At 52.2% G+C, this 25,337-nt stretch overlaps 3 protein-coding genes across 5 annotated transcripts; 2 read left to right on the top strand and 1 right to left on the bottom strand.

The window, feature by feature from the left end:
• Positions 1 to 3,030: 3,030 nt before the first annotated feature.
• Positions 3,031 to 9,707, top strand: Spint2 (serine peptidase inhibitor, Kunitz type 2; the record flags this gene model as incomplete). The annotated part of the gene is made up of 6 exons (XM_028784232.1): positions 3,031 to 3,283; positions 5,842 to 5,901; positions 6,877 to 6,930; positions 7,475 to 7,636; positions 7,880 to 7,918; positions 9,232 to 9,707. Coding segments are annotated over 6 exons (735 nt in total), but the record flags the coding sequence as incomplete, so codon positions are not given.
• A 5,464-nt stretch (positions 9,708 to 15,171) lies between these two features.
• CUNH19orf33 (chromosome unknown C19orf33 homolog) lies at positions 15,172 to 16,054 on the top strand. The gene is made up of 4 exons (XM_028784231.1): positions 15,172 to 15,237; positions 15,357 to 15,469; positions 15,629 to 15,700; positions 15,863 to 16,054. Exons 1-4 carry the CDS (start codon positions 15,216 to 15,218, stop codon positions 15,974 to 15,976), a joined length of 321 nt encoding a protein of 106 aa, XP_028640064.1. The 5' UTR covers positions 15,172 to 15,215; the 3' UTR covers positions 15,977 to 16,054.
• Positions 16,038 to 25,040, bottom strand: Yif1b (Yip1 interacting factor homolog B, membrane trafficking protein). 3 transcript variants are annotated; one of them, XM_028784229.1, is made up of 8 exons: positions 24,934 to 25,040; positions 19,557 to 19,789; positions 19,367 to 19,471; positions 19,199 to 19,277; positions 19,030 to 19,087; positions 17,884 to 18,039; positions 17,715 to 17,808; positions 16,038 to 16,334 (listed from the first exon to the last, which is right to left on the bottom strand). In XM_028784229.1, exons 1-8 carry the CDS (start codon positions 24,977 to 24,979, stop codon positions 16,179 to 16,181), a joined length of 927 nt encoding a protein of 308 aa, XP_028640062.1. In that variant the 5' UTR covers positions 24,980 to 25,040; the 3' UTR covers positions 16,038 to 16,178. The 3 variants fall into 3 exon arrangements, with proteins under 3 accessions (XP_028640062.1, XP_028640061.1, XP_028640063.1); XM_028784228.1 differs by having other exon boundaries at positions 16,041 to 16,334; positions 24,925 to 25,040; XM_028784230.1 differs by lacking the exon at positions 24,934 to 25,040 and adding an exon at positions 24,758 to 24,907 and having other exon boundaries at positions 16,041 to 16,334.
• Between the last annotated feature and the right edge of the window lie 297 nt (positions 25,041 to 25,337).

The following is a 25,337-nucleotide window of genomic DNA, read 5'->3' as shown; positions in this document are numbered from 1 at the left end:
CTCAGCAGTTCCACTAGCTTTCTGCTTCTGCACGTTGCACACAATGACTCTCCTAAGAGTTCCAGTGTTTTGACTTAGTTTTACTAATATATAATTTTACGTGTTCTACACTTGCTTATCCAGGAACCATTCTCAAATGTTGTGCAAAATTTATTTCATAACTTCAATAACTTTTTCCTTTCTCAGGGTCCCAATGTTGGCTCTTTTATTTTCTAATTTTTTTTTTTGGTTTTTCGAGACAGGGTTTCTCTGTGTAGCCCTGGCTGTCCTGGAACTCACTCTGTAGACCAGGCTGGCCTCGAACTCAGAAATCCGCCTGCTTCTGCTTCCCAAGTGCTGGGATTAAAGGCATGTGCCACCACTGCCCGGCTCTTTTTCTAATATTTCTAAACATAATTTCTTCAGACTTTCTTTGCAAGTCAAGCATTAATCTGGAACTACCACTGTGCAGTTATTGCATTGTTTCTAAGATGAGAACACACAGCATGCACTTGGGCCATTAGGACTGTGCTGTGCTGTGCCCTGTGCCTCAATTTTTGATTGTTTAAGAATCATTACATCAAGAAACATCTAGTTTCACAGAATTCACCGGAGCTGAAGGAGAAAAAGGAAAGTAAGATATAATAGAATAATTATGCACTCCAAGGCCAACTGAAAAGCAGTCACACACAAATGAAATCTATACAGCCATTGTCCAGGACAAAGGTTAGGAAAAAATGGGAACAACTATTTTTTTACAAGGAGCTGCCTCAGGCTTCTGAGATGTCTCCATCCTGGCCTACTGCGGGCCATTCCTTATTTCTGATGGCAGGTCCCCTGGAGGGATGTGTCTTCTTCTCAGGGTCCAGCCGCCATCCTTTTTTACAAAGAGCTGCCGTGGGTTTCTGAGATGTCTCCATCCCAGCCTGCTGCGTGCGGGCAGTCCCTGTTATAGTATGTTGTCCCCAGCACTGGAGAGAGAAGAAAAGAAACAGCAAGTCTTTCCATTTGGCAAAGTAGGGTGACGTCATTTAACCATTGGCAGATTGTCTTGGTTAAAACTAGTGACCCGAGAACCTGAGAAACCTGTTTCTTGACAACATTCCCTACCAAATTAGGGTGTGTTCCCTTCTGCTGCTTTCTGGTTTTCATGGGAGAGAGGTAGGAGGCATAAAAGCAAGACAGACAGAGTCTTGCTCTGACCCTCTGGCTAGCCTGTAACTTTGAGTAGAGTGGGCTAGGCTCCAGTTTGAGGTAAGCCTCTTGTACCTGCTTCCCAGTTCGGGGTTGCATAGAATGTGTGACCTTACCTGTTTTAGAAGCAGTAGAAATAATTTTGTATTTTAGGTTGGATGTATCTCTAATCCCAGCATTTGAGACTCTGTCCCCCCAAAATTGTGTCTTGCCTGTGTAAGTATGCCAGTAGGACTTAGGGCTGCGGTGTGGCTCATGGACAGGCTGTGTGGCTCATGGATAGGCCCCGGGCCTTTCCTCAACCTTGGAAAGGAGAAACCAACTAATAGACCAGGAGGTGTACATGCCTCTCACAGTTACCTGTAGTACTCAGACCAATCACATTTGCTCCTTTATCTAGACAGGGGCTCAGTACTGGGCTGGCACTGGCCTCTTCCATCTGGCTGAGCGTAGGTTGGGCCAAATCGAAACCAAAGGAATCTGTTGTGTGTATTTACCCTGGACATTGTTGATCCACCTGTGGTTTGTGATCTTTGGCACTTTGTCAAGTACCTGTTGCAGGTGTATACCAGCTGGGTTTTTTCTTTTTTACTGAGCTGCTTTGGGCCTTATACTTAGTAGGCAATTTCATTACTGATGAGTTAGGTTTCACCAGCTCTTTCTGGTTTTTGTTTTTTTTAGATAGGATCTTATACTAAATTCCTCAGGCTGGCCTTGAACTCACTGTAACTTAGGTTGGCCTTTAACTTTCCATCCCTCTGGTTCATCCTCCAAGTAGCAGGATTACAGATCTGTGCCATTATCCTGACTGGGGAGGTGGCAAGTCACACGCATGAGGGCCTGCAGTTGGGTCCCTAGCTTACACATGAAAGCCAGGTGTGGCAGCAAGCATGTATAAGCCAGTACTGGAGGAGGGCTGAGAGTGATGCAGTATGCCAGTGCATCCAGCCTTTTGGGGGTGGGGCAGGGGTGTCTAGGTATTGAACCCGGGTCATCAGGCTTGTACAGCAAGTGTTTTTACCCACCAAGCCTTCTCATTGGTCCTGAGAGTTTCCTTTTCTGTTACTTGAGATTTATTGATGTATATGGGAGTTGCAATAGGGGAAGTTTTTGTTTTATACAGTAGCAGTGTGTTGGGTGTATAGATCTGGTTCCATGCCCGTCATCATAACAACAGAAGCAACAATCATGCCCTTTGTGTTTTCCAAGATTCTCTCCAGTAGAATAAGCATGAGGAAGCTGGAGAGCAGCGAGGACTACCTGTGACCAGGTGCACTGCTCTGGGACAGTTGAGCTTGAGCGCTGACATCTGGGTGCTCATTCAGATTGTCCTTCAGGCTGGGGTGTGGAGGACGGTGTGCCACTGAGGAGGAAGACATGGGTCCTCCAAAATGACTCCTCTGGTTCAGGTCATTCTTTGCCCTGTCATGTCCCCCTGACCAGCCTCTTTCAGTGACTGCAAATGTGTCCAACTAGAATACCATGGTTGGTGTTTTTGCCTTTGATTGGAGTGGGGGCAAGCCTTAGGACTGCCTGTAACACAGGCCCATGAGCTGGGCTGCCCTTTAGAGACCGGAAACTAGTGTTAGGAAGCTTGTCTCTGAAGTTCTTGGTTTTGAGCGTTGGTGTATGTATCTATCCTCTTTGTGGAGGATGTTTAGGGCCTGGAATCTAGGGCCTGGCGCATGCCTAGCAAGTGCTCTGCTGAGCCACACCCTCACCTGGGCATTTCTGGTAAGAGACAAGGGCAGAAGCCACCTGCAGCTGCTACCAGGTGATGTTTTCTTTTGGGAACCCGTCTTAGAGGAACTGGCAGGCCCAGAGCACTCCACTTCCGTTTTGGAATATCTGGAACAGCTTGAACTTCCTCCTACAGAATATGTGTCCTTTGACCCTGGGATTGTCCCTGTCAACCCACACGGGTTCTGTTTTGTTTCAGAGTCTTGTGGAGTTTCGAAGGTAGTGGGGAGATGCCGGGCTTCCATCCCCCGGTGGTGGTACAATATCACCGATGGGTCCTGCCAGCCATTTGTTTATGGAGGCTGTGAAGGAAATGGCAATAACTACCAGAGCAGAGAGGAGTGTCTTGACAAGTGTGCTGGTGTCACTGGTAAGACTGGAGCCCCTGGGACAGTTAGATACTTAGTTCCTTGTTGGTATGTCACTTCTCTCTGCTGGGCCTTCACTCGGAACCGAGGATGGGGCACGAGTCAAAAGCAGAAGCAGACCTAGTGTGCTGGATCCAGTGGCCACACTGCGGGCTCCCCACTGCTTCCCGCAGTGTGCTGGATCCAGTGGCCACACTGCAGGCTCCCTACTTTTTCCCCGGAAAGAGTCAAGCCTGTTACCTGATGATCTCTGTCCTCCTCCTGAGTGCAAGCGCTAGGCCAGCCCACCCCAAGAGGACTGGCCTCTGTCATGCTACAAGCACTGGTTCCTCAGACATCTCTGAGACACGTGACCTGCAAAGCTCTCGGAGCTGTGTTAGGAGTGAACACTGGGATCTCCACTCTTGAAGGTAGCATTGACCTTTACAGTGCAAATAAACCCGAAGGCCAGTAGACCCTGTAGTGCTGGTCCCTCGCTGCTGTTCCCCAGGCCAAGGCTGAGCTGTCCACAGAGGTTTTTGTGCCACCCTTTCTGGCTTGCAGATTTGCTTGGTGACTTAAGCTGTGTCTGGTTTTGTGTTGAGCCCCAGTGTTCAATCAGTCCCCATAGGCAGTGGCGTTTATGGTTTTCTGTCTCACTTTCGGGCTGGACTTTCTGGCTTTGAGCTGTGCATTCAGAGCTGAGATAGGCATCCTGAGGTGGTGTGAAGGCAGGTCAGCAGTGGCCGAAGATAGTGATCGTGATCTCTGGTCTACTGCAGTGCTTGTAGTGCCTCAGTTTGCTTGTCTGAGGAATTTTGAGAGGTTGGGGGTGGGGTGGGAACAGAATTGATTGTAATTTTTTTTTTTCTGCATAGTCTTAGGCTTAACCTTTTAGTCTTCCTGCCTCTGCCTCTTTTGGGACACTGCTCCCAAACTCTCAAGTGCTAAGTTTAAAGGTATCCACCGCGATGCCTAGCTAGGGTATGATTTCAGAATGGTGCATGCCAGTTCTTCACCTTTTGGGTGGTAACTGGTATATCAGGAGTCTTGAGTGAAGAAAATGTTGCTTCTGTGTGCTTTCCTCTCCTCCGTGGAGGGGAAGAGTTGGAAATGTTTGCTCCCCTAAAGTGATACGGACATGAGCAGGAGTCAGTGTGCATAGGGCACTCAATATCTCCCTGGACATGGTTCACAACCCGACCCCAGCTGCAAGAGCCTGGAAGGTTTTTATGGGCATTTGCTTGTCCGTCTCTTGGCATGCTCATGTAATTCAAGCTGAAAACTGCCAGGGCCACTGGTCCCTGGAGTCTTGCCAGCCTGTTTTCTAGGCAAGCAAGTTCAGATGGAGGAGGCCAAATAAGAACGAAGGTGTGTGTTGTGCCCATTCATTAATTGTAATGGAAGCTAGACCCTCCCAGGGGGCCAGACTGTCAAAGTACGCAAGCCCTCTAGCGACTTGCCAGAAATTGGCTTGATTAGGGCAGAGGAGGACTGAGGGGGGTGCTGAGTGATGTCAGGGCAACCCCGGGCCTCCACACTAGACCACTATCTTAATTTGTGCTGGAGACAAAATTATATCAGATGTCTGGCACAGTCTTAGTCAGTTGTAGTTCCAGCTGCAAAACTGAGAAGTAGAGGCAGGTTGATTCCAGGAATTAAGAGATCATCTTAGGCAATGCAGCAAGATGTGTCAAAAAGGAAACACCCATAACCCAAATTAAAACAACAGCAACAAAAAAATCTGTCCACTTTGTCAGATAGTGATGGTGCATGCTTTAAATCCCAAGCATGAGCCGGGCAGTGGTGGCGCACGCACGCCTTTAATCCCAGCACTTGGGAGGCAGAGGCAGGCGGATTTCTGAGTTCGAGGCCAGCCTGGTCTACAGAGTGAGTTCCAGGACAGCCAGGGCTACACAGAGAAACCCTGTCTTGAAAAACCAAAAGAAAAAAGAAAGGAAGGAAGGAAGGGAAAGGAAAGGAAGAAAAGCTCCTCCCTCCCCAAAGTGTGGAGGTGGTCTCCTTGAGAAACACACAATCATCACCCATGGGTGTGGCTGAGCACCTCCATTCGCCTCTCTTTGCTTAAGGTCTGTGTTCACATGGGATAGTGAGACGGCTGGGGTAAAGGACAAGTAACGATGTCTGGATTAACTCGAGGGGCCAGCGTGGTGGAAGGAGGGGGTGGCCTCTTGCAATCTGTCCTCTGACCTCCACGTGTACTCCGTGACATGCACAGGAACACACACAAGATAACTTTTAGACATTGTTAAGAGTGTCCTAACGTGCTGTGTGGTAGCGGATGCTTTTAATTCCAGCTCTTGGGAGGCAGAGGCAGACAGATCTCTGTGAGTTCCACCTCTTCTTTAAACAGACGACAGGGCTCTGGGAGCCCTGACTGTACAGAGTCATCTGCTTCAGCTGAGCTGAGTCCTCAGGCAGCCCCAGTTCCTCACGTCTGAGTAACGAGCTCGTCATGCCCTTGTACACCCCAGGGCTGAGCTGCTTTTCCACCAGGTTGGTTGTGACGTGTGCAGCCCACTTGATAGCAGTTTTCTTTTCTGCTCTTCGTCCCTCACAGAGAACACCATTGATGGCATGGCCAGGAGCAAGAACGGAGCGGACTCTTCTGTCCTGAGTGGTAGGTTCCTGAGGGCCCCCAGCGGGTAGCTGTGAAGGGAATGTCAGTGCCTCCTTCCCCTCTGCCTCTAGAGTACAGTGACAACCTCCAGTGTACTGACTTGTGCTTGTCACCCAGCGTCTGGCTCAGGCCCTGCCTTCCCCTAGGCTACTGTCTACCTTCCTGTGTCCTCTGCTCCCTCCCCTCTGGGATTCTGTCCCTTTCCCTCTCTAGAAATCCTGTGTCCTCTGCCTCCTGCCTGCCGCTCTCCTTCATCTGTAGCTTGGTGTTAGTTTGCTTTGTAGAGCTGTCAGTGGCCGCCCTGCTCGTCCTTTATGCTTAAGGGACTCAGCCGCAGGAGCCTGGGTGAGTGGTCCCTTGTACCAGCTAGTAGTGACTGTCCCCTTGGGGCCCAGCAGAGCCAGCAATGCCTGCCCTTCCACAGGGTTAGGGGGAGGAGACTATACCCCCGATGGGGACGAGATTCCCCCCCCCCTCAGTAGGTAGTCCCATGCATCACAGACTGGGCCCTGGCCCTGCCCTATATCTCTGACATCAGAGCCCACGTGAGAGTTCTGGGGCTTCTGGGGCTTCTGGCTTACAGGCAAGGGTTGGGGCCAGGTACCTCCCAGTTGTTTCCGGCCCTTGCTGACTGTTCAGGACCTTGCATGGTAATTTTTGTTTTCAGCTATTTCTGAGCAAAATTGCCCCAGTAGAATAAAAGTTTCTGGGTGCTTCAGAAAGTAAACACAGCTATCTTCTTGATCACCTCAAGAAACATGGTTGTGACTAGTTTCCATAGTAACCCCTGAGGTAGCAAGAGTCCCACCCACCTCCAGTGTTCAGTGTGTCCCCTGCTCCAGAAGACATCAGGACCAAGGGCATGTCTACCCCTTAAAGGTGGCACTGCCCTAGCTTTCTCCACGGGCCCTTTGACAGTCAGCCCCGCTAGGCCGATTACCCTGTGTCCCTCCTGACCAGACCTTTGTGTTGTAGTTCCCAGAAAGCAGAATTCTGAGGACCTCTCTGGTGAGATCTTCAACTATGAAGGTATGACTTAATCAACTGTGTCCGTCTGTAGTGGGGAAGTGAGTTCACTAGGAAGAACTTGGTACAAAGTCCCTCTAGACCTTGCCAGGTAGCTACACTTTAGATAGAGCCTCTGTGGTTATCTCAGGCTCTCGGGAAGCCACATGTGCCAGTAGCGTGACGTCAGAGGGTATGTGCTTCCAGAATTTGCCTACCACCCTGATTCTCACCAGCTCTGTGGCTGTGTGTAGGAGCTATGCCCTGTACATAATCCCCATGTGTATGTAGGGTTAGGGTCCCAGAGGGTCTCAGAGGGAAGAGTGCCTGGGACTGCATGAACTACAGTAACATGCTCGTGCTTGTCAACAAGTGCCTGAAATGAAGCCAGCCCCTCCCCCACTACCTGTGGTATACAACTGAAATCCCAGCATTGGCCAGAGGAGATGTTGAGACAGGAGTATTTCCATGAGTTCAAGACTATTCTGGAACGAACACACACACACAGAGGAGTATGTGCTTCTTGGCCCTGTTGGTTTGTCGTCCTGAGGCTCCCTTGTTCTTGCAGAGTACTGTGTCCCGAAGGCCGTCACTGGGCCTTGCCGCGCAGCCTTCCCTCGCTGGTACTATGATGCTGAGAAGAATTCCTGTAACAGCTTCATCTATGGCGGGTGCAGAGGCAACAAGAACAGTTACCTCTCCCAGGAGGCGTGCATGCAGCACTGCTCTGGCAAGTCAGCTGACCCCAGCCCTGGACCATGGGAGCCCTTGATGCTCTTTTCCTGTCCCTCTCCCTAAAATGAAACCTTTGGAAATGTCCGTCAGCCCATTGAATGACAAGGTCTCAGAGCCTCCAGAGCTCCTGGGGAGGGGAGAGCCCTAGTGTTCAGGAGGCAGAGGAGACCAACCTTGGTCCCAGCTCTGAGGATGGAGAGCATGGGGGACTGACCTTAGCATTTTGCATTCTCTGTAGGTAAGAAGATGTATCCTTTTCTGACCCCAGGTACAAAAGGTAAGTGGCCTCTGCCTTCTTCTCCACCTCTTTTCCACCTTCCTCCCACTGGCCTTCCTGGACTAACTGGGTTCTGCCCAGTGTATTTTCTGCCTTGCTTATGACATTGTCCCCCACTGGAATATCCTTGTGGCGGCAGAGGGCTGTGTCTGTATGAAAATGGCCAGGCAGCTCGGGATGTGTGGACATTTGCCCTACATTAACACTATACACAGTGGAGGCTGAGTCTGAATCCAGAATTTCCTAGACAAACTGCTTGGGCTACAGGGGTGTCTGGCAGACAGGCCTGTCCTGTGGAGTCCACACACAAGCCTGACCGTAAAGACCTGGAGGGAATTGAATGCCATGGGATGTGAAGAGATCGTCAGGGGTGTCAGGAGGAAGATAGTAGGCAGCCTGGACTGGTGAGGGGCCCTGTGTCCTCCCATTTTTTGTTTCTGAGCGTCCTTGGAAGATGAGTGCTACTCTATGGACCTGCCACAGTAGTTTGCCCTCTTTCTTGATCTTTTCTCCTTGTGAAGGAGCCTAGACCTGGCCTCCAAGTCTGCCTTGTTCTAGAAGTAGAAGCTGGATCTCAGGGCTGGGCTAGAAAAGTGCCCAGGTTTAGAGAGCTGGCTGTGGGTAGAGTTGGGTAGGGGATTGCCCCAAAAGCCTAGATAGGTCCTATACCCCATGGGGAGGGAGCCAGGTGACTGTCACAGGGAGTCACATGTCTGAGATGGAGCTCCACCTGGAAGGAAGGCATCTTAACTGACAGTGGGACAGTGGCTCTGCAGGATACACCCTCACCTAACAGACAACACTGCTCAGGCTGATATCTTAAGGGACTCATCTCTTTCTTTTGCCATTCAGGAGTTCAAGGCCATAGTCAACTGCATTGGCCCCTAGAGATCAAGTCTCAAAAAAACAAAATAGGGTTGGTGAGATAGATGGCTTAGCAGGCAGAAGCACTTACCTCCAAGTCTGACTGCCCAAGTTCTATCCCTAGCACCTCCGTGGTGGCTCACAACCATTTGTAACTCTAGTCAAGGAAATCGAATACCCTCTTTTGGCCTCTTCAGGCACTATGTGGTACACAGACACGCAGGCAGACAAAACACACATACACATAGGATTTTAAAAATAATGTTCAGAGCCACTCTGTATATGTGGCATTGCAGGGACTACCCTGGCAGGCAGTCTCTCCAGATTCCCAGGTTGAAGAAGGTTCTTGTTCTGAGTCTACTTGGGCTACTGTGCTGTACACGGGGCCATCCTACTGGCCCTCTGTGGCCGTGTTTCTCCTTGTCTTACCTGTCCCCTCTCATCCTTAGCGGTGATCTTGGTGGGACTGTTGATCATGGTCCTGATCCTCCTCCTGGGAGCCTCTATGGTGTGCCTGATCCGAGTGGTTCGCAGGAAGCAGGAGCGTGCCCTCCGCACAGTTTGGAGCACTGCGGACGACAAGGAGCAGCTGGTGAAGAGCACCTATGTCTTGTAGAGGCCCAGTGCTCAGAGAACGGGGGGACAACATATGCTGTTTAAAAGAGAACAACTGCTTGTTGAGATCCGTAGGGAGTTTGCTCTTTGTTTCCAGCCCTGTAGCTCAGGGCCTCCTCCTGACCCTGCCCTCCCACAGCCCCTCGGCCCTTCCCCTCCTGCAGCTTCTCTAGGAGCCCCATGCTTGTAGTCTTTACTGTGAGTTTGATTTATGTGGGTTTTTTTTTAAGTAGATAAAGGTTTTTTAAAAATCAGGATTCTGAAAGAATGTTTAATAAAGTGGGCCTTTTAAAATAAAATTTACTGTGTAGTTTGTTTTTTTTTTCTTTCTTGTGACTACTAATTACAGGTGCCAAGGTTTATCTCAGGACTTGCTCAGTTATTCTGGAGTCATGTGTTTGCGTTCCTGTTTTGTTTTAGACACAAAGTATGGGGTGTTTGTTTGTTTGTTTGTTTGTTTTTCTTTTTCATACCCTCCTGGGGCCCCAGGCTGACCATGAGCTCTTCCGTAGCTGAGATGACTTGAACTTGCTACCAGCAACATTACAGGCGACATTACAGGCATGTGTCCCTATACCTGGACTATTTCGGGTTGAGGCTGGAACCCAGGGCTGCTGTTCTGCTGGGCAGGCACTTCAACACAGCTGCATCAAAATCAATCTCTCTCTCTCTCTCTCTCTCTCTCTCTCCCTCTCCCTCTCCCTCTCCCTCTCCCTCTCCCTCTCCCTCTCCCTCTCCCTCTCCCTCTCCCTCTCCCTCTCCCTCTCCCTCTCGCTCTCCCTCTCTTTCTTTTGAGGGGCCCTCAGCAAGGGAGCGTTGTAGCACATGCCTGCAATCCCAGCACTCAGAAGCAGGAGGAAGATCTCAGTTCAAGGCCAACCTGGGCTATGAGACCCTCCAAAACAAGAACACTTGGCCAGGGAGATGGCTCTTGCAGAAGGCCCAATTTCCATGCCCAGCAACACATGGTGGCTCACAGCCACCTGTTTGTTTCTCCAGTTCTAGGGTGTTTGTTTTTACCCTCTTCTGGTCTCTGGGACACAAGTGACATGCACGCAGTGGAAACACTCATATACATAAAATAGTAAAAAGATGACTGCCAACATTGAACCCTGCTCTGTCCAGAACCACAGAATATCTGCATTTACAGTATGGGGGCAGTTGCCATTTGTCTTTGCCCTTACAGTGGTTGAGAGTGCACTAGAGGTCACAAGTCAGCCTGGTCCATCAGCGTAGGTCCAATAGATGACAGACCCTTAGATCCACCCAGTCTGTAAGGTGTCCTAATCCTTTCCCCAGCCTGAGGCTCCTGAGTTTTGCCTGAGGATGAGCCAACATGAAGGGATTTGACTGGCTTCTGTCGCTCAGATTGATCAAAGCGCTCAGTGGAGTTACGTACTCAGTGAACTCCCACATGGTTGAGGGCTGGACACAACCTGCTAGGAGAGTCTACCCACATGGGCCTCTGGTCCTGCAGGTCTTGCTCTTGGGAAGTTTGCAAAACAGTTGTACTTCCGTTGAAGTCTTCACAGGTGGGACTGTGGTGAGCAACTGACTCCAGAGGAGGAAGCTGTGAAGCCATCCCTGGAATGGGAACACTCCCATATTGTCCTTGGCACATCCTGGGACCTGGAACCCCAGGCCCTCGGGTTCCAAGGTTTACGAACAGGTGATTCTGGGCACTGTGAAGGTCATGACTCGGGATTGCATTTGCTGCTCACATGTTTAAGAAGGAGGGGCAGTCAATTGCTGGCATAAAGCTTTATAACACCCCTTCATAGATGCCAGGCGATTGGCAGGCCATCGAGCCACACCCTCACCTAATCGTGTTCTTCCTTTGTGACAGCTTACTGCCAGGCATGCATGTACGGATCTATCTGGGGTCCTGTGAACAAAGAAAACCGTACAGATGTCTTGCTGTGCATGAGAAGCTAGGAAACCAGTTTTTGACCCAGGAGTCTAGAGGTTAACAGCCAGGATGTCAGCTTAGAAGCAGAAGGAAGTAAACTAGACTGACTGGGTGGGGGCCGAGCTCAGCAGTCACCTGGGCAGTCACCGGCCAGCACAGTGCTTCAGTCTGATAAGAGGACAGTCCCCATGAGCTGCGAGCTCATCCAGCTGCTGGAATGTGATTGAATGGGGATAATCTTATTTATAGGAGCTGGGCCTCTATTAGTGGGAACTCCAGGAAAGACTAAACAAATCCTCACCATAATCCCGTTTCCAGACAAACATGTGACTTCAAGCATATAGCACTCCGGAAAAGGCATATAGCTATCCCAACTGGGTCCCTCAGCATCTTGGCTTCCCTGCCCACTATAATTGCTGACCAGAATTTGTTTTTGTTTTTCGAGACAGGGTTTCTCTGTGTAGCCCTGGCTGTCCTGGAACTCACTCTATAGACCAGGCTGGCCTTGAACTCAGAAATCCACCTGCCTCTGCCTCCCAAGTGCTGGGATTAAAGATGCATGCCACCACTGCCCAGCCATTTTTCTCTAAGTTTGTGTGTATGAATGTTTTGCTTACGTGTATGTATGTGCACCATGTGCATGCCTGGTGCCCATGGAGTTCAGAAAAGGATACCCCGTGAATGTCGAGAGTTGAACCTGGGACTTCTGCAAGAACAAATGCCCTGAACCACTGAGCCATCTCTCCAGCCCCTCCATTGGGTGTGTTGAGACAGGGTCTTTCTATGGAGAACAAGCTGGCCTCCAGCTGGTAATCCTCCCACTGTTCTTCCTTTCTTTCCCAGTGCTTGGATTATAGCCAAGTATGCAGGGCAGGCAAGTGTTAATCTTCACATGAGGTGAGGGGTCACTGAGGTGTACCTGTCCTTGGTCCCTGTGATCAGCAGGCTAGCAGAGGACTCCCCCGACAGAGGTAAGCCAATTCACAGGACACACCACTCTGAGTCACTTGTTGTTGGTGAGGAGCAGAGCAGACAGGGTCCCACCCTTTTGCAATTTATATCCTGCCCGGACAGGCTTTCTCTGCTGTTCTATAAGGAGCTATGGGCACAACCGCTCACTGTTCACACAGCCTCCCATCAGTCATCGTGATAGGGACCAAAGGTCGCCCCACTCCCTCCTTACCTCTGCCTCTTCCCTCTTATCTACCCCTCCCACTTCCTTGAAGGTCCTTGGGCGGCATCCCTGCCTTTGCACCTGTGAACCCTTGGACCTACCACAGTGTTAGTTTACCTCAATAGACAGTGCTTCTCCACGTAGCCCTGGCTGTCCTTAGGACTCGCTCTGTACACTAGGCTGGCCTCGAACTCTGCCTGCCTTTGCCTCCAGAGCCTGTGTCATCATGCCCTGCCTACTTCTAACTTTAAAATGTTTATTTTACTGAGAATTTAACCCAGGGCCACCTGCATGCTGGGAAAGTGCTCTGTCACTTTGAGGAGGAACCTCCACCTCCAGTGCCCTTTTGTTCCTTCGGGACAGGGTCTTGGTAAGGTGTACAGGTTGGCCTTGTTTGTAGAGTCTTGAAATTGCAAAACAAGGCAGCATGCTGGCACAGTGGCAAACCTGTGTGGCTTCCACTTACATAGCAATCCTAAAGCCAGCCTGGACTAGTGGAGACCCAGCCTCAAAACCAAACATCTCTAACGAGGTTGTCACTTTAAAAATCTAACCCTTATCAAAAAAAAAAAAATTAGCTAGGCAGTGGCGGTGCACACCTTCAATCCAGCACCCGGCTCTCTGAGTTTGAGGCCAGCCTAGTCTACAGTTCCAGGGGAGGCAGGGCTACATAGAAAAACCGTCTCAAACAACAAAGCCAAGCCCTCCCCAACATACCACACAGTTAGTGGTTCCTCCGCCCCGCTATTTTTCTCCATGCCTTTACTCCTTTGGTTGATGGAGTAGGTGTTGGGTTTTGGATACAGAATCCACTGCTGTTTAAGACCAGCTCTGGCTGTATATTGACTTACAGGCCAGATGGGTCTACCTGAGACCCTGTCTCAGAAAGAGGGTGGGTGGGATACTAGAGAGATGGCTCAGTGATGAAGAGCACTGGCTGCTCTTCCAGAGGACCTGGGTTTGATTCCCAGAACCTACATGGTGACTTACAACTTAAGTCCAACTCCAGGGGAACCTACACTGTTCTTCTGGCCTCTGCAGGCAGCAGGCATGAATAGGTGCACATACATACATAGGCAAAGCATCGTTATAGGTTTTTAATTTTAAAGGGGTAAGGTGCTAGAAGGTGGTTAGGAACGCTTGTTGTTCTGGTGGCTCAAAACCACCTGTAACTGCAATCCCAAGGATGGCTTCCACAGACACCAGCACACCCATACAGGAAAGCGTTCACACATACCTTTGAAAATAGTTTTTCAGATAATGGTAAGCACCAAGTGTGTGCTGGAATGACAGGAGACAGGTGTGTGGAGCCTGCACGGCCAGCGCAGGCATTTCTGCAAATGGACACGAAGCAGGCATCCGAGGTGGCACATGTCCACCATAACCCTTGAAGTAGCCGCCATTCCTGCCCAGAGACGCCCACGTTTGGAACATATAGGTAGCTGTTTTCTTTTGAATATTTTTTCTATTATAGTTTTTTTTTTTTTTTTTTTTTTTTTTTGGTTTTTCAAGACAGGGTTTCTCTGTGTAGTTCTGGCTGTCCTGGAACTCACTTGGTAGACCAGGCTGGCCTCGAACTCAGAAATCCGCCTGCCTCTGCCTCCCAAGTGCTGGGATTAAAGGCGTGCGCCACCACCGCCCGGCTTCTATTATAGTTTTGTTTTGTGTGCATGTGCCTGGATGTTCACTTGTGGAAGTTCAAAGACAACTCACAGGAGTTTGTTCTCTTCCCCCAGGGGGGTCTGGGTGATTAGATCTCAACTCGTTAACCTGGCACATCTACACAATGGCCACCTCACCAGCCTCCTCATTTTCTTGAGTCAGGTATATTGCTGGCTGGCACAGAACTCACTCTGTAAGGCCAAGCTGGCCTTGAACTCAGATATCCACCCTCCCCTGCCTCCTGAGTGTTGGGATTAAAGGTGTGTGCCACCAAGCCCAGCAATGTCAAGCTGTGTAGCCCAGGCTACCATAGAACCTTCAATTCTCCTGCCCCAGTCCGCTGAGCAGTGGGATTACAATGCCTAGCTTGGAGCTAATGTTTGTGTTTCCAAAAGTCACATGGCTTTGCCATGTCCCAAATTCGAGATCCTATGTTCAGACGTGGAGAGCCAGGAGAACTTTGGGGGACGCAGGCTCCCAGCCTTTACAACTGTGAGATAAATTACCGCGTAAGCACTAATCTGTGACGTTTAACACCCCAAATTAAGACACCTGCCTTTACCAAAACAACGCCACATATTTCACCACTGTGCACTCTGCCAAGCACGAACCTAGGAATTTAACCCATCTGCCCTGTCTTCCAGCATCACCCCAGGGTGCAACTTTTGCTGATGCCTTTCCATTGCCACCAAATGTACACTGCACATCTCAAGTATGACAGGAGCTGGGAACCAGCCAGAACTCGTCGCTCCAAGGATGCACTTTAACTTTGTTCAGTGTACGCGGAAGGGCTCTCCCAAAGCAAGTACCCCCGCAGAGGGCAACTCATGACTAGTCTCACCCCCCTTTCTCCTAGAAACCTACAGCCACTTCCACCCCCACTTCCCACTTAGGAAAGTCTGGGTGGAGCTGGGAGCGCCAGTGCAGTGAGTCAGGGCCTAAGATCTGAGAGGGACAAAGGTCCGGAGGGTGGGGCTTCGCAGAATTCCTGAGGTGGGCGGGTCGTGTAGTCCCACCCCCCGCCCTAGGCCCGGCCTAAAGCTTCGGGCCATCCAGACAGACTGGTCACCGCCATGGAGTTTGACTTGTCCGCAGGTACGCTCCCCGGGAGTGGAGGATTTGCCGTCTAAAGGGCCTTACTCAAAGCCCGGGATTCCTATTGAAGGGACGCTCCGACGCCTACACAACCCGTGTAACTCCCCTCTCCTCTGCAGCCCTGGGCCCTGGTTCTAAGAAGCCAGACGGGGCATGTCAAGTGGGAGACCCCAAACACTGTCCTCTTAAAGCGCCGGGCCGACCAGAGGCAGGCGCTGCTCACAAGCCGAGGGTAAGTCACTTCACCACCGGCATCGAGTACCGAGAGCCCGAAATGAGGACTGGCTTCCGTCCTGGGTCCTCGGCCACACAGCAGCCTTCCAGTTTGGGTTAGAAGCTGCTCGGGCGGGTCCCTGCCCTCACTGTCACACCGCCCCCAACCCTCATCTAGCACGGCGCTGGCGGCTCCTCCGACTCCAGCAGCAGCAGCAGCAGCTCCAGCGACTCAGAGGCAGAGGGGAAGGTAAGAGGCCGTTCCTCTCCCAGCATGTTCTTTGGCAGCTCGGACCCAGACCCCGCCACGGTCAGGGTCAGGTTAGGCTCCTAGCCGAGGTGGGCGGGGCGGGTCCAGCACGGCTCACACCCCGGCCACCTCCTCTCCTACCCACCGCCCCCGGCTCTCCAGGAGCACGCCGCTGGCTGCAAGAAGCATGAACGCTCTTCAGACAAGGCCAAGAAGCCCAAAGTGAAGAAGGAAAAGAAAAAGAAGGAGAAGAAAAAGGAGAAGGCCCCCCACTGACGTATTAAACTTGCAGCCCTTCCCGCTCCCCAGCGCCCTCTGCCGGTCAGGAGCGGAGGCCGCGCAGAGCCCATCGTGTTTATTGTTGCGGGTGTGCAGTTGGCGACATGAGCACCTTGGTTGGGAGGGAGGGCACGGGCCTGGAGGGCGGGGGCCCTGGTCAAGCGAGATGAGTGTGGGAGCTGGAGGCCAGGCCGGCAGCTCACCGGACGAGGTGGAAGGTGAGCCAGTACATGAGTACCGGCTGCGCAGCCGCCACCGCCATGGTCAGGTACATGCGCAGCTGGTTCCGCGCCCCGCGCACCGGCACTCCCTCAGCCGCTGCCTGGGCCAGGATCTTGAGCCGCAGTGTCCGGATCTGGGTAGCAAGGGGAAAGTGTGTCAGCGTCGGGGACCCGTAAGTGCCAGGCAGCCCCGGGATGAGTCCCTGCCCCTCTGTGGCCTCCAGTGTGTGTTCCTAGAAGGGGCTGTTGAATAGCTACCTCCGCAGGGCCCTGTGAGCAAACCATAGTGAGCTGCAGAGGCAAAGGCCAGATCGTTGTAGATCCCAGCCAGAAGAGCCCGTAGCTGCTTCCAGGTCCCACCCTGAGACAGTGCCCCCCTTCATGCATCGCAGATTCTCGCAGATACTAGGCCAGTGTCACTCCCAAACCACGCTAGCTCCAGAAGACAAACTAGAAGAGCTATTTTGGTTTTGCTCAGATGCCTTCCCCCTCCCTCCCTCTCTCCCTCCGTCCCTCCCTCCCTCTTTGGGAATAGAGGGCACGATCTTGATATGAAGACCAAGGTAGCCTCAAGCTTCTGGCGATCTACTTGAGCTCTGGTATGGACGTCAGCACAACCTTCAGGGGTCAGTTCTCTCCTTCCTCCTTCCACCATGTGGGTTCCGGAGATAGAACTCAAAGTTGTCAGGCTTGGTAGCAAAAAGTGCCTTTTACCTGCGTAGCCACCTCACAGGTCCCAATGTTTTTTGGATGCACGTGTGTTTGTATGTGTGTGCATATATATCTGGGGGCTAGAGGACCTTTGGGGGGGTCACCTTTCTTTTTTCTTTTTTTATTTTTACGACAGAGTCTTTTATTAACCAAGCATTTACCAAGTGGGCTAGGCGGGTAGACCAACGAGCTCCAGTTACCCTGTCTCGACATTCCTAGCTCTGAGATTATAAGAGTATATCCGCTCTGAGCTTTTTTTTTTTTTTTTTTAAATGTGGGGTCTAAGGATTGAAGTCAGGTCTTCCTCACTGACGGAGCCCTCTCTCCAGCTCCCTTAATGTCACATGATGACAAGGCTTGTGCTTGTGGGTCAGCGCCAGTGTTTCCCTCGGCCTCCCCCTCATGCTCAGTCTAAATCCTCCCAAGACCCCAGGTGCAGTCACCTGGCATCCCATTTTACAAAAGAAACGGAGGCTTAAGTAGAAGAGGTATTCACTCCGAGTAGATTAGGAACACCCAAACATGGCAGTCCGTATGGCCCCCAGTCAGTACACCAGCTGAAGGGACTCAGGGGCGTGTTGGCGGAAAGCCCAGCATACAGGAACAGAAGTAAGAGACCCGAGCGGAGCCTGTGTACTGGGCGAGCCTGTCCCCTAGCCTAGGATCCCACTGGCTCTTGCTCTCAGAAGGACCCCCTCTTCCAGGAGACTACCCTGGCCCCCAGATTTGGATGCTCTAAAGACCCCCTAAGCCTCCCCAGGAGGCCTGTAGCCTCAGCCTTGCCCACCCCAAGCCCCACTCACCATGAACACAAAGATGGATACGCAGCACCAGGCCAGCACCAGGTAGTAGCCGATCTTCCCAAAGAGCAGGCCCGTGAGGACCCCGCCAATCATCCTGAGGTCAGAGGGGGGGATCAGTGTGAAGAAGAGACCGAAGTCCAGGGCTGGCAGGCAGGACAGGAGCACTCACCCCACGTATTTGTAACCCAAGAAGGCCACCAGGTCAATGGTGGTGAGGTCGGTGTTGACAGTGACCAAGTAGAGACTGAGCAGGATGGCTACGACTTCCAGCGTCAGCCAAGCCAGCGCCGAGCTCGCCTGCAGTCCCAGGAGGTCTGGGGAGAACCTGCCAGAAGAGACGCCCTCTGAGCATCACCCGGGCAGCCCAGTGTTTACGGCACTGGAGGTGGAACAGAGACCTCCAAGAATCCGGGTCTGTCCCTAGACAGTGACACTCAAGTCAGGGCTTAGATGAGGACCTCAGAGTCCTGTGAAGGGTACCAGGAAGGTTCCTCCCTAAAGAAAGGTCAGCTGGGCTGAAGCCTAAGGCCAGGAACTGGTGGGGAAAGGGCCTTGCTCCGCCTTGGAGCCTCAGCAAGGGATCCACTAGTTCTATGACACATGCCACAAAAGGGAAGGAACAGGCAACTGTGAGGGAGGTGGGGCCTTATCAACCTGGGGCTTAGGAAGTTACCCAGGATGAACCACAGTGAAGGGGCAGGTGCTGGACAGAGGGGAACAGCAGTTTCGGTGTCAGTGAACTAATTGGATGTGCAAGGGCCCTGAGGCAGCGGCAGCAGCAGGGCTGGGCCAGCAAGGAGGTGGGCAGGGTCAACAGCTTACAGGATAGGGAGGCCCACCTCTTAGAACTTTTAGTTGCTGTTAGGGAGAGATCATAAGGGGTAAAAGTGGGCTGGGCAGTGGTGGCGCACGCCTTTAATCCCAGCACTTGGGAGGCAGAGGCAGGTGGATTTCTGAGTTCGAGGCTAGCCTGGTCTACAGAGTGAGTTCCAGGACAGCCAAGGCTACACAGAGAAACCCTGTCTTGAAAACAAACAAACAAACAAAAAGGGGGGGTGTAAAAGTGGGGAGCCACTTACTTAGGGGACTGGGGACACATAGATAGATTTGTGGGATGGAGGCCAAGAGGAAGGAAGGCTGGATTTCCAAGGTGGCCCAGCACAAATGGGTTTGAAGGGCTCCATGTGGACGAGTGGAAGGTGTCACTGAGTGACTGGCCACTAGGTGGGGCTGGCCCAGGACAGGAGAGCTGAGCCCTTGCAGAGGGCTCTTGGCCTCATATCCCCATGGTCTCCCCCTGCTCCAGGACCCTTACCTGTCCTGGGTCCCCAGGGCGAGGCCGGCCACCAAGATGTAGGTGATGAAGGCCATGGCTGCAGAAAGCAGACAGACAGACAGACACTCGTCAGAGGAGGGAAGCCCTTACGGTACCAGGCACCCAAACCCCGGTCCCAGGCACGCCCGGGCTGTGGTGGGGGGACAACCTGGAATGTACAGGTCTGGAGCATTGATGTCAAAGCGGGGGGCCACTGGGGTGTCCTGTTGGTATTGTACCTCCCAGTCCTGTGGAGAGAGGTGGGGCAGTGGCAGCACCCCGGGGTGGGGGTCCTTCCACCCTGCTTCCTGGTGGGTGCCGAGTGGGCACTGCTCACCTGGTGGAGGTAGGGGAACACAAGCAACCCCAGCTTCCTGCCCACGTACACCGTGTCCACCGCGAAGTAGTACTTGAGCTTGCTGACCGGGAGGAAGCGGTCGATCTGGAGAGACAAAGCTCAAGCTGTGGCCCCGCCCCCTGCTTGCCATTGGCTCCCAGCCCACCGCCCACCATGCCAGCCTACTCACGTTCTTGTCCATCAGCTCCTTGCCCTGAGCGGCCAGGCTGCTCCCGTAGACCATCGCCATGTTGGACATAGGGGCAGCCAGGAAAGCTGCCTCGGATGAAGAGGTGGGGTAACCCAGACCACCAGGTGATGGCTGGCCCCCGTAGCCCCGGCTCGGGGCTGAACTTGTGTCGTCGAAAAACTGGTGGGGATCAGCCATGCCTGGTTGAGACACTGGGACCCTCCGCTTTGAGGCTACAGAGAGAAGGGGGAAAGTTCATTAATTCTGCCCAGGTTCCACTACTCTCTCCGGCTACAGCTAGGACAAGGGTCACCAAAATAGCCCCTGTTGTGATGTCAGATGGGCAGCCATCCTACTATCCATCAGGCAACTATCCCTACACCTGTCTATCGATTCATTTATCTACCCATCCACTCATCTTCTTACCCATCATCCATTCATCTATCCATCATCCACCCTTTACTTAACCACCTGTCACCCCTCATTTCCCATCTATACAAACGATAATGAAAGCTCCTTCATCTTGGGGTCCACTCTACACAAATTCTGTACCAACCATGACAACAGAGCTCCCGCTCCTGCCCCTTCCCGACTTGACTCTCCTGAGTCTCCCCGATTGGCCTCTCGGTGTCCCTGACACGCACGTACTCAGCTCAGGGTTCTGTACTGGCCACGCCTCAGCCCGCAATGCTCTCCCATGGCTCCCACGGCCCCCTGCCCTCCGCCCCAAGGTCTTGCTGCATGTATGTCTCTTGGCAGTCCTCACCCACCCCTCCTCCACTGCTGTCTACAGCCCTGGACATCCACGGCAGATGAGCTGTGTCTTTTCTCTTGTTCACTGCAGGGTCCGGGGCAGGGATGCCCCTTGTTTGCAGGTGAATTCCCCCAGTTCCCAGAACAAGCTTAGAGTGAGCGCTCACCCTATTGGGCAGCTATGGGACGCAACCCAGCCAGCTCCATGGCTGGAGTGGAGCGCCAGTCGCACCCCGTGTGTGCCACCCAACAGTCACGCTTGTTTACTCACGGCCAGCCCAATTCAACTGAGGCTATCGCCATTTTTAAGTTATCAATAAAGACGGTCCAATTCAGACTTAAGCACAAGGCTCATGGCATAAGACACACACACAAAAAAAAAAAAAAAAAAAAAAAAAAAAAACAAAAAAACGAAAGTTATCTGTAAAAGTTCAATCTGACTTCGTGGGGGTAACCCGGGAAGTGGAGGCTGCTGAGTGGGCCAGGCTAGAGAGCATGGCAGACGGGGCTGGGGTGGGGATATGCAAAGTAGCCATTTAAGTACTGAGCCAGGGGCTGGAGAGATGGCTCAGCGGTTAAGAGCACTGATTGCTCTTCCAGAGGTCCTGAGTTCAATTCCCAGCAACCACGTGGTGGCTCACAACCATCTATAATGGGACCCAATGCCCTCTTCTGATGTGTCTAAAGACAGCTACAATGTAATCACATAAAATAAATAAATCTTAAAACTGAGCCAGGGGCCGGATACAGAAGCTGTGCAGAACTGGGCAGAGGAGGTGAGAGGAATCCCTACCTTCTCAGATTGGTCTAAGCCGGGGTGGGAGGTGGTGTCTGCAGAGACAGGGTAGCCCCAGGGTCCTGGATACTGGTTGCTGAGCACTGGAAACGTACTTAAGACTGCACCCTGGGAGAACACTGGTCTGACTAGACCATGGTGAACTTGCCTTCAACCGTCTCCTCTGCAGTTGAGTTGACTGCTGTGACGCCCATGAACTGTCAGCTGGGCACGGTGGCTCACATCTGCAGCCTCACTCAGGAGGCTGAGATGAGGGTTGTGTGAACATGTGCCACTGTGGTTTTAAAGACTTATTTTATTTATGTATGTATTGAGTTTTGCCTGCTGCTGTGAGCCACCATGTGGGTGCTAGGAACTGAACCCGGTCCTCTGCAAGGGCAACCGCATTCTTAACTAATGAGCCATGGCTCCAGGTGTACATGTGGGCGCGTGCGCACAGGGTGCGTGTGTGTGTGTGTGTGCGTGTGTGTGTGTGCGTGTGTGTGTGTGTGTGTGCAGAGGCCTTTCTCAATCACCCCCATCTTACATTTTGCGACTAGGTCTCTCACTAACCTGGAGCTCGCTGATCTGGCTAGGCAGGCTGGATGATAAGGGTATGCAATTCTGCCTTGGCCTTCGAAGGGCGGGGGTCACAGCAGGAGCTGCCATGCTTGGCTATTTATTTGGGTGCAAACTCAGGTCCTCTCACTTGAGCGAGGTGCACTTGGCTTGACTGAGTCATTTCCCCAGCCCCTCCCTCACCTCTTTTGAAACAGGGTCTCCTTACATAACTGGCTCAGGTGGGTCTTGAACTCAAGACCCTTCTGCCTATGCCTTCCATGTATCTAGGACAACAGGCCTATCCCTCTGGCCCAGATTGTTCCAATCCTATGAGCATTTGGTCCTTAACTAAGGTGGTGCCAACCTCCAAACCGGCTCCTGGGCCGCCACAAAAACGATTCACCTCACATGTCTCACCCAGAAATGTCTGGCTGGCGCTTCTGTCAGGTCCTGCTGAAGACCTAGCAGCAGTGCTCCTGCCTTCCCAGACAGTCTCTGGGTTGGGTCCTTTCCAGCTCTCAGAAATGGGTGACCTAATTCTCCACTCTTGCCCTCCTCCCACAGAGTGCAATCTCACAGCCACAGTGCCTGTGGCTCCGCCTCTGGCCGCTCTGAGGCCTTTGAGGTCCCAGGTGTGCTGCCTCCAGAAACTCCCCCTGGCTGTCTCTAGGCCTCAGCCTTGTACCCTCCTGCTGCCGTCTGATATCCAGCCAACCATCCCGGGGCCTCTCACAGTGCCTTTCCCCTTCCCTTCTGTCCCTGTTCCCACCTATTTTTCTTTTTCCTTCTGTTTTTTGAGTCACGGCTTTGCTATGTAGCTGAGGCTGCCCTCAAACTCACGATTTTCCGGAGTGCAGGCATTTTAGGTGTGTGCCGCCAGCACACCAGGTTCCTTGCCTACTCTTAGCCCCACTGAAGGAAGCCTCCAGTGGGTAGCCGAGATGATATTATTCTAAGTACTGAGCACTGGAAACCAGGGCCTTGTGCATGTTAAGCAGGAATTCTAACACGTAGCTTCATCTCCAGCCCTCTTATTTTACAGACAGAGTCTAGCTGGGGTGTGGTGGTGCATGTCTTTGATCCCAACATTAAGGAGGCAGAGGCAGGTGGATCTCTATAGGTTTGAGAGCAGCCTGGTCTACATAGTGAGCTCCAGGACAGCCAGGGCTACATAGCACGAACCTGTCTCAAAAGAAAAAAACAAACAAATGAACCAAACCAAACCAAAAACCAAAAACAGGGTTACTAAGTTCCCCAGGCACGGCTAACTTGGAAGGAACTCCAGAAGCCGCTTAGAACTTGAGACCCTGCCTCTCCTTCCCAAGAGGCTGGGATTACAAGCTTGTACCACCAGTGTTTGCTCTGTGATCCTCTGATATATTTATCTTTTTTGTTTTTTTGGTTTTTTTGTTTTTTGTTTGTTTTTGCGAGACAGGATTTCTCTGTTTAGCCCTGGCTGTCCTGGAACTCACGCTGTAGACCAGGCTGGCCTCGAACTCAGAAATTTGCCTGCCTGGGTCTCCCAAGTGCTGGGATTAAAGGCGTGCGCCACCACCGCCCGGCTGATGTATTTATCTTTTTTTTTTTTAAGACAAGTCCTCACTATGCAGCTCCTGTTGTCTTGGGACTCACTCGGTAGCCCGGGCTGGCTTTGAACTCACGGGTAATCCTCCTGCCTCTGCCTTACAAGTGCTTGAATTACAAGTGCATCACCTGTATGACCCCCTTAAGAGAACGGGAGGTAACCTTTTCATCCTCTGCCCAAAATCAAGGACCACTGTACTGAGAATTAAATTCTAACACCTCCTCAGCCCCGTGTGAGCTGCCCTCAGCCCTGTCCGTGGCACCGGCCTCAGCCTCAAGGCCTCTCAGGTCCCAACCTTGACATACAGTGCTATCATCCTAGATCCCCCAGGACACTAGAGAGTCTGCTCAAAGGTTCTCCCTTCTCATAACTCCAGGCTCCTGATTTCCCTCCTCAGCACCAACTCAACTGTCTCTCTTGTTGGCACAGGCCTCCACTGCCTTCCTCTCCAGGAAGCCCCTAGGTCTTTCATCCTTCGGCATGGCCTCTTCAAGAATGCAAAGATACTTCTAGTTGGAACAACTGTAGTTCCACACCTCCAACCCATCTGCCTGTGCACCCTACATCCTCATCTGTCCAGCACTCTCTTAAAAAGAACTAATTCATCTTAGGGGTGTGTGTGTGTGTTAGACAGTCATTCTCTCTTTCTACCATAGATCCATCTCAGGTAGTCAGGCTTGGTGGCAGGTGCCCTAACTGGAGTCATCTCTGGGAATCCACCCCTGACTTCTCCCACCGTTTTCTTTAAACACATGTTGCCCAGGCAACCCATAACCCTCTTCCTTCCAACTCCCAAGTGCTGGGGTTATAGGTGTGCACCATGACCCCTCCCCTATGCTTCCTATCACAGCAGTTCCTTTGCTCTGTACTGGCAGCTCTATGACAGGAATAAATGCTGGCCGGCCACACATCACAGGCTGGCGTGGTGCTAAGGAGTGAAAGGATAGATGGAACCTCCTCAAACCCTAGTCACACTCCGGATTATACATACGCACTCTCTCTAGTTCTTACTACTCTTGTTGACCGATGTGTTTCCTTCCTTGGAAAGTGTTTATCTTCCTCCTGAACTCTAGCTGTAAGAAAGCAAGGACCAGGGCTTTGGTGGTTACTAGTGTGTACCCAAATTCCAGCCCAGAGCCTGACACAGGGTTCACTGGAGCACGGTACGTTAGATGGATAAATGAAGCAAACAGGACATAGATATATAGAGAGAAACCAAGAGGAATTCAAATTCACATCTGGGAAAAGAGGTTAACAAAGCTGGAAAAAGGAGGTTAACAGGACCGTAAGTACTGGTTGCGAGCGTAAACGGGGTGTAAATATGGCCCTGTCCGCACAGGGAGTGTCCAGGGGCCGTACTATGGAGCGTGGGTGACAGCTCGTGGGCACTAGGGAGCCTCGGAAAGGTGAGAAGCACAGGAAGTCGAATCGCTGACTGCAAATGAATGGAAGTAGCGTTTCTCTGAACATCGCACTAAATCTTCCTCCAACTTGCTATCTTTTAAGGGAAATTTCTAAAGAACCTACCCGCGATGCGCCCCCTACCCGGACGTGGCATCCCTGCGCTGTGCACACCTAGAAACTCCAGGTCTGGGATCTCGTGACCTCCGTCCGACCTGGAGTGACCTCGCCAACCGCCGCGACGGCCCCGCCACACCCTCGCCCGCCCGATCTCTCCTCAGCCGGCCACGTACGCCACTTACGCAGCCGGGGCGTCCCCGCCGGCGCCGCGAAACCTGCCGCATGCATGCTTAGATGCCACCGCCGCGAACGCCACAGCCGCAGTTCAGAATGGGCCCGCCCGGTTCCCGTAGCCACGCCCCAATGTACCGAAAGATCCAATAGGTGTCACGGTGGCGCGAGAAAGCCACGCCCTCTAGGGGGGTGGGTAGCCTGGTTGAGTGGGCGGTGGCTTACATAAGAGGCGGGAACTCGGGCCAGTGACGTAAGGGGAGAGGCCGTACCTTCGTGGCAGCGGGGCGGAGCCTGGTATGATCCTGGGCGGAGAAGGCTTCAGGCAGGAAGGAAACCGTTCCTATTGTTGAGTGCGGAAGTCGACGGGATATGTAGTTCTTTACAGGCGGGCACTAGATTTAGTAAGCCGAGA

This window comes from Grammomys surdaster, unplaced genomic scaffold (genome assembly GCF_004785775.1).
Source record: "Grammomys surdaster isolate TR1022 unplaced genomic scaffold, NIH_TR_1.0 118245, whole genome shotgun sequence".
Lineage (NCBI taxonomy): Eukaryota > Metazoa > Chordata > Mammalia > Rodentia > Muridae > Grammomys > Grammomys surdaster.
The sequence above is the reverse complement of the archived record's forward strand: the minus strand, read 5'-3'. Positions and strand labels throughout refer to the sequence as shown.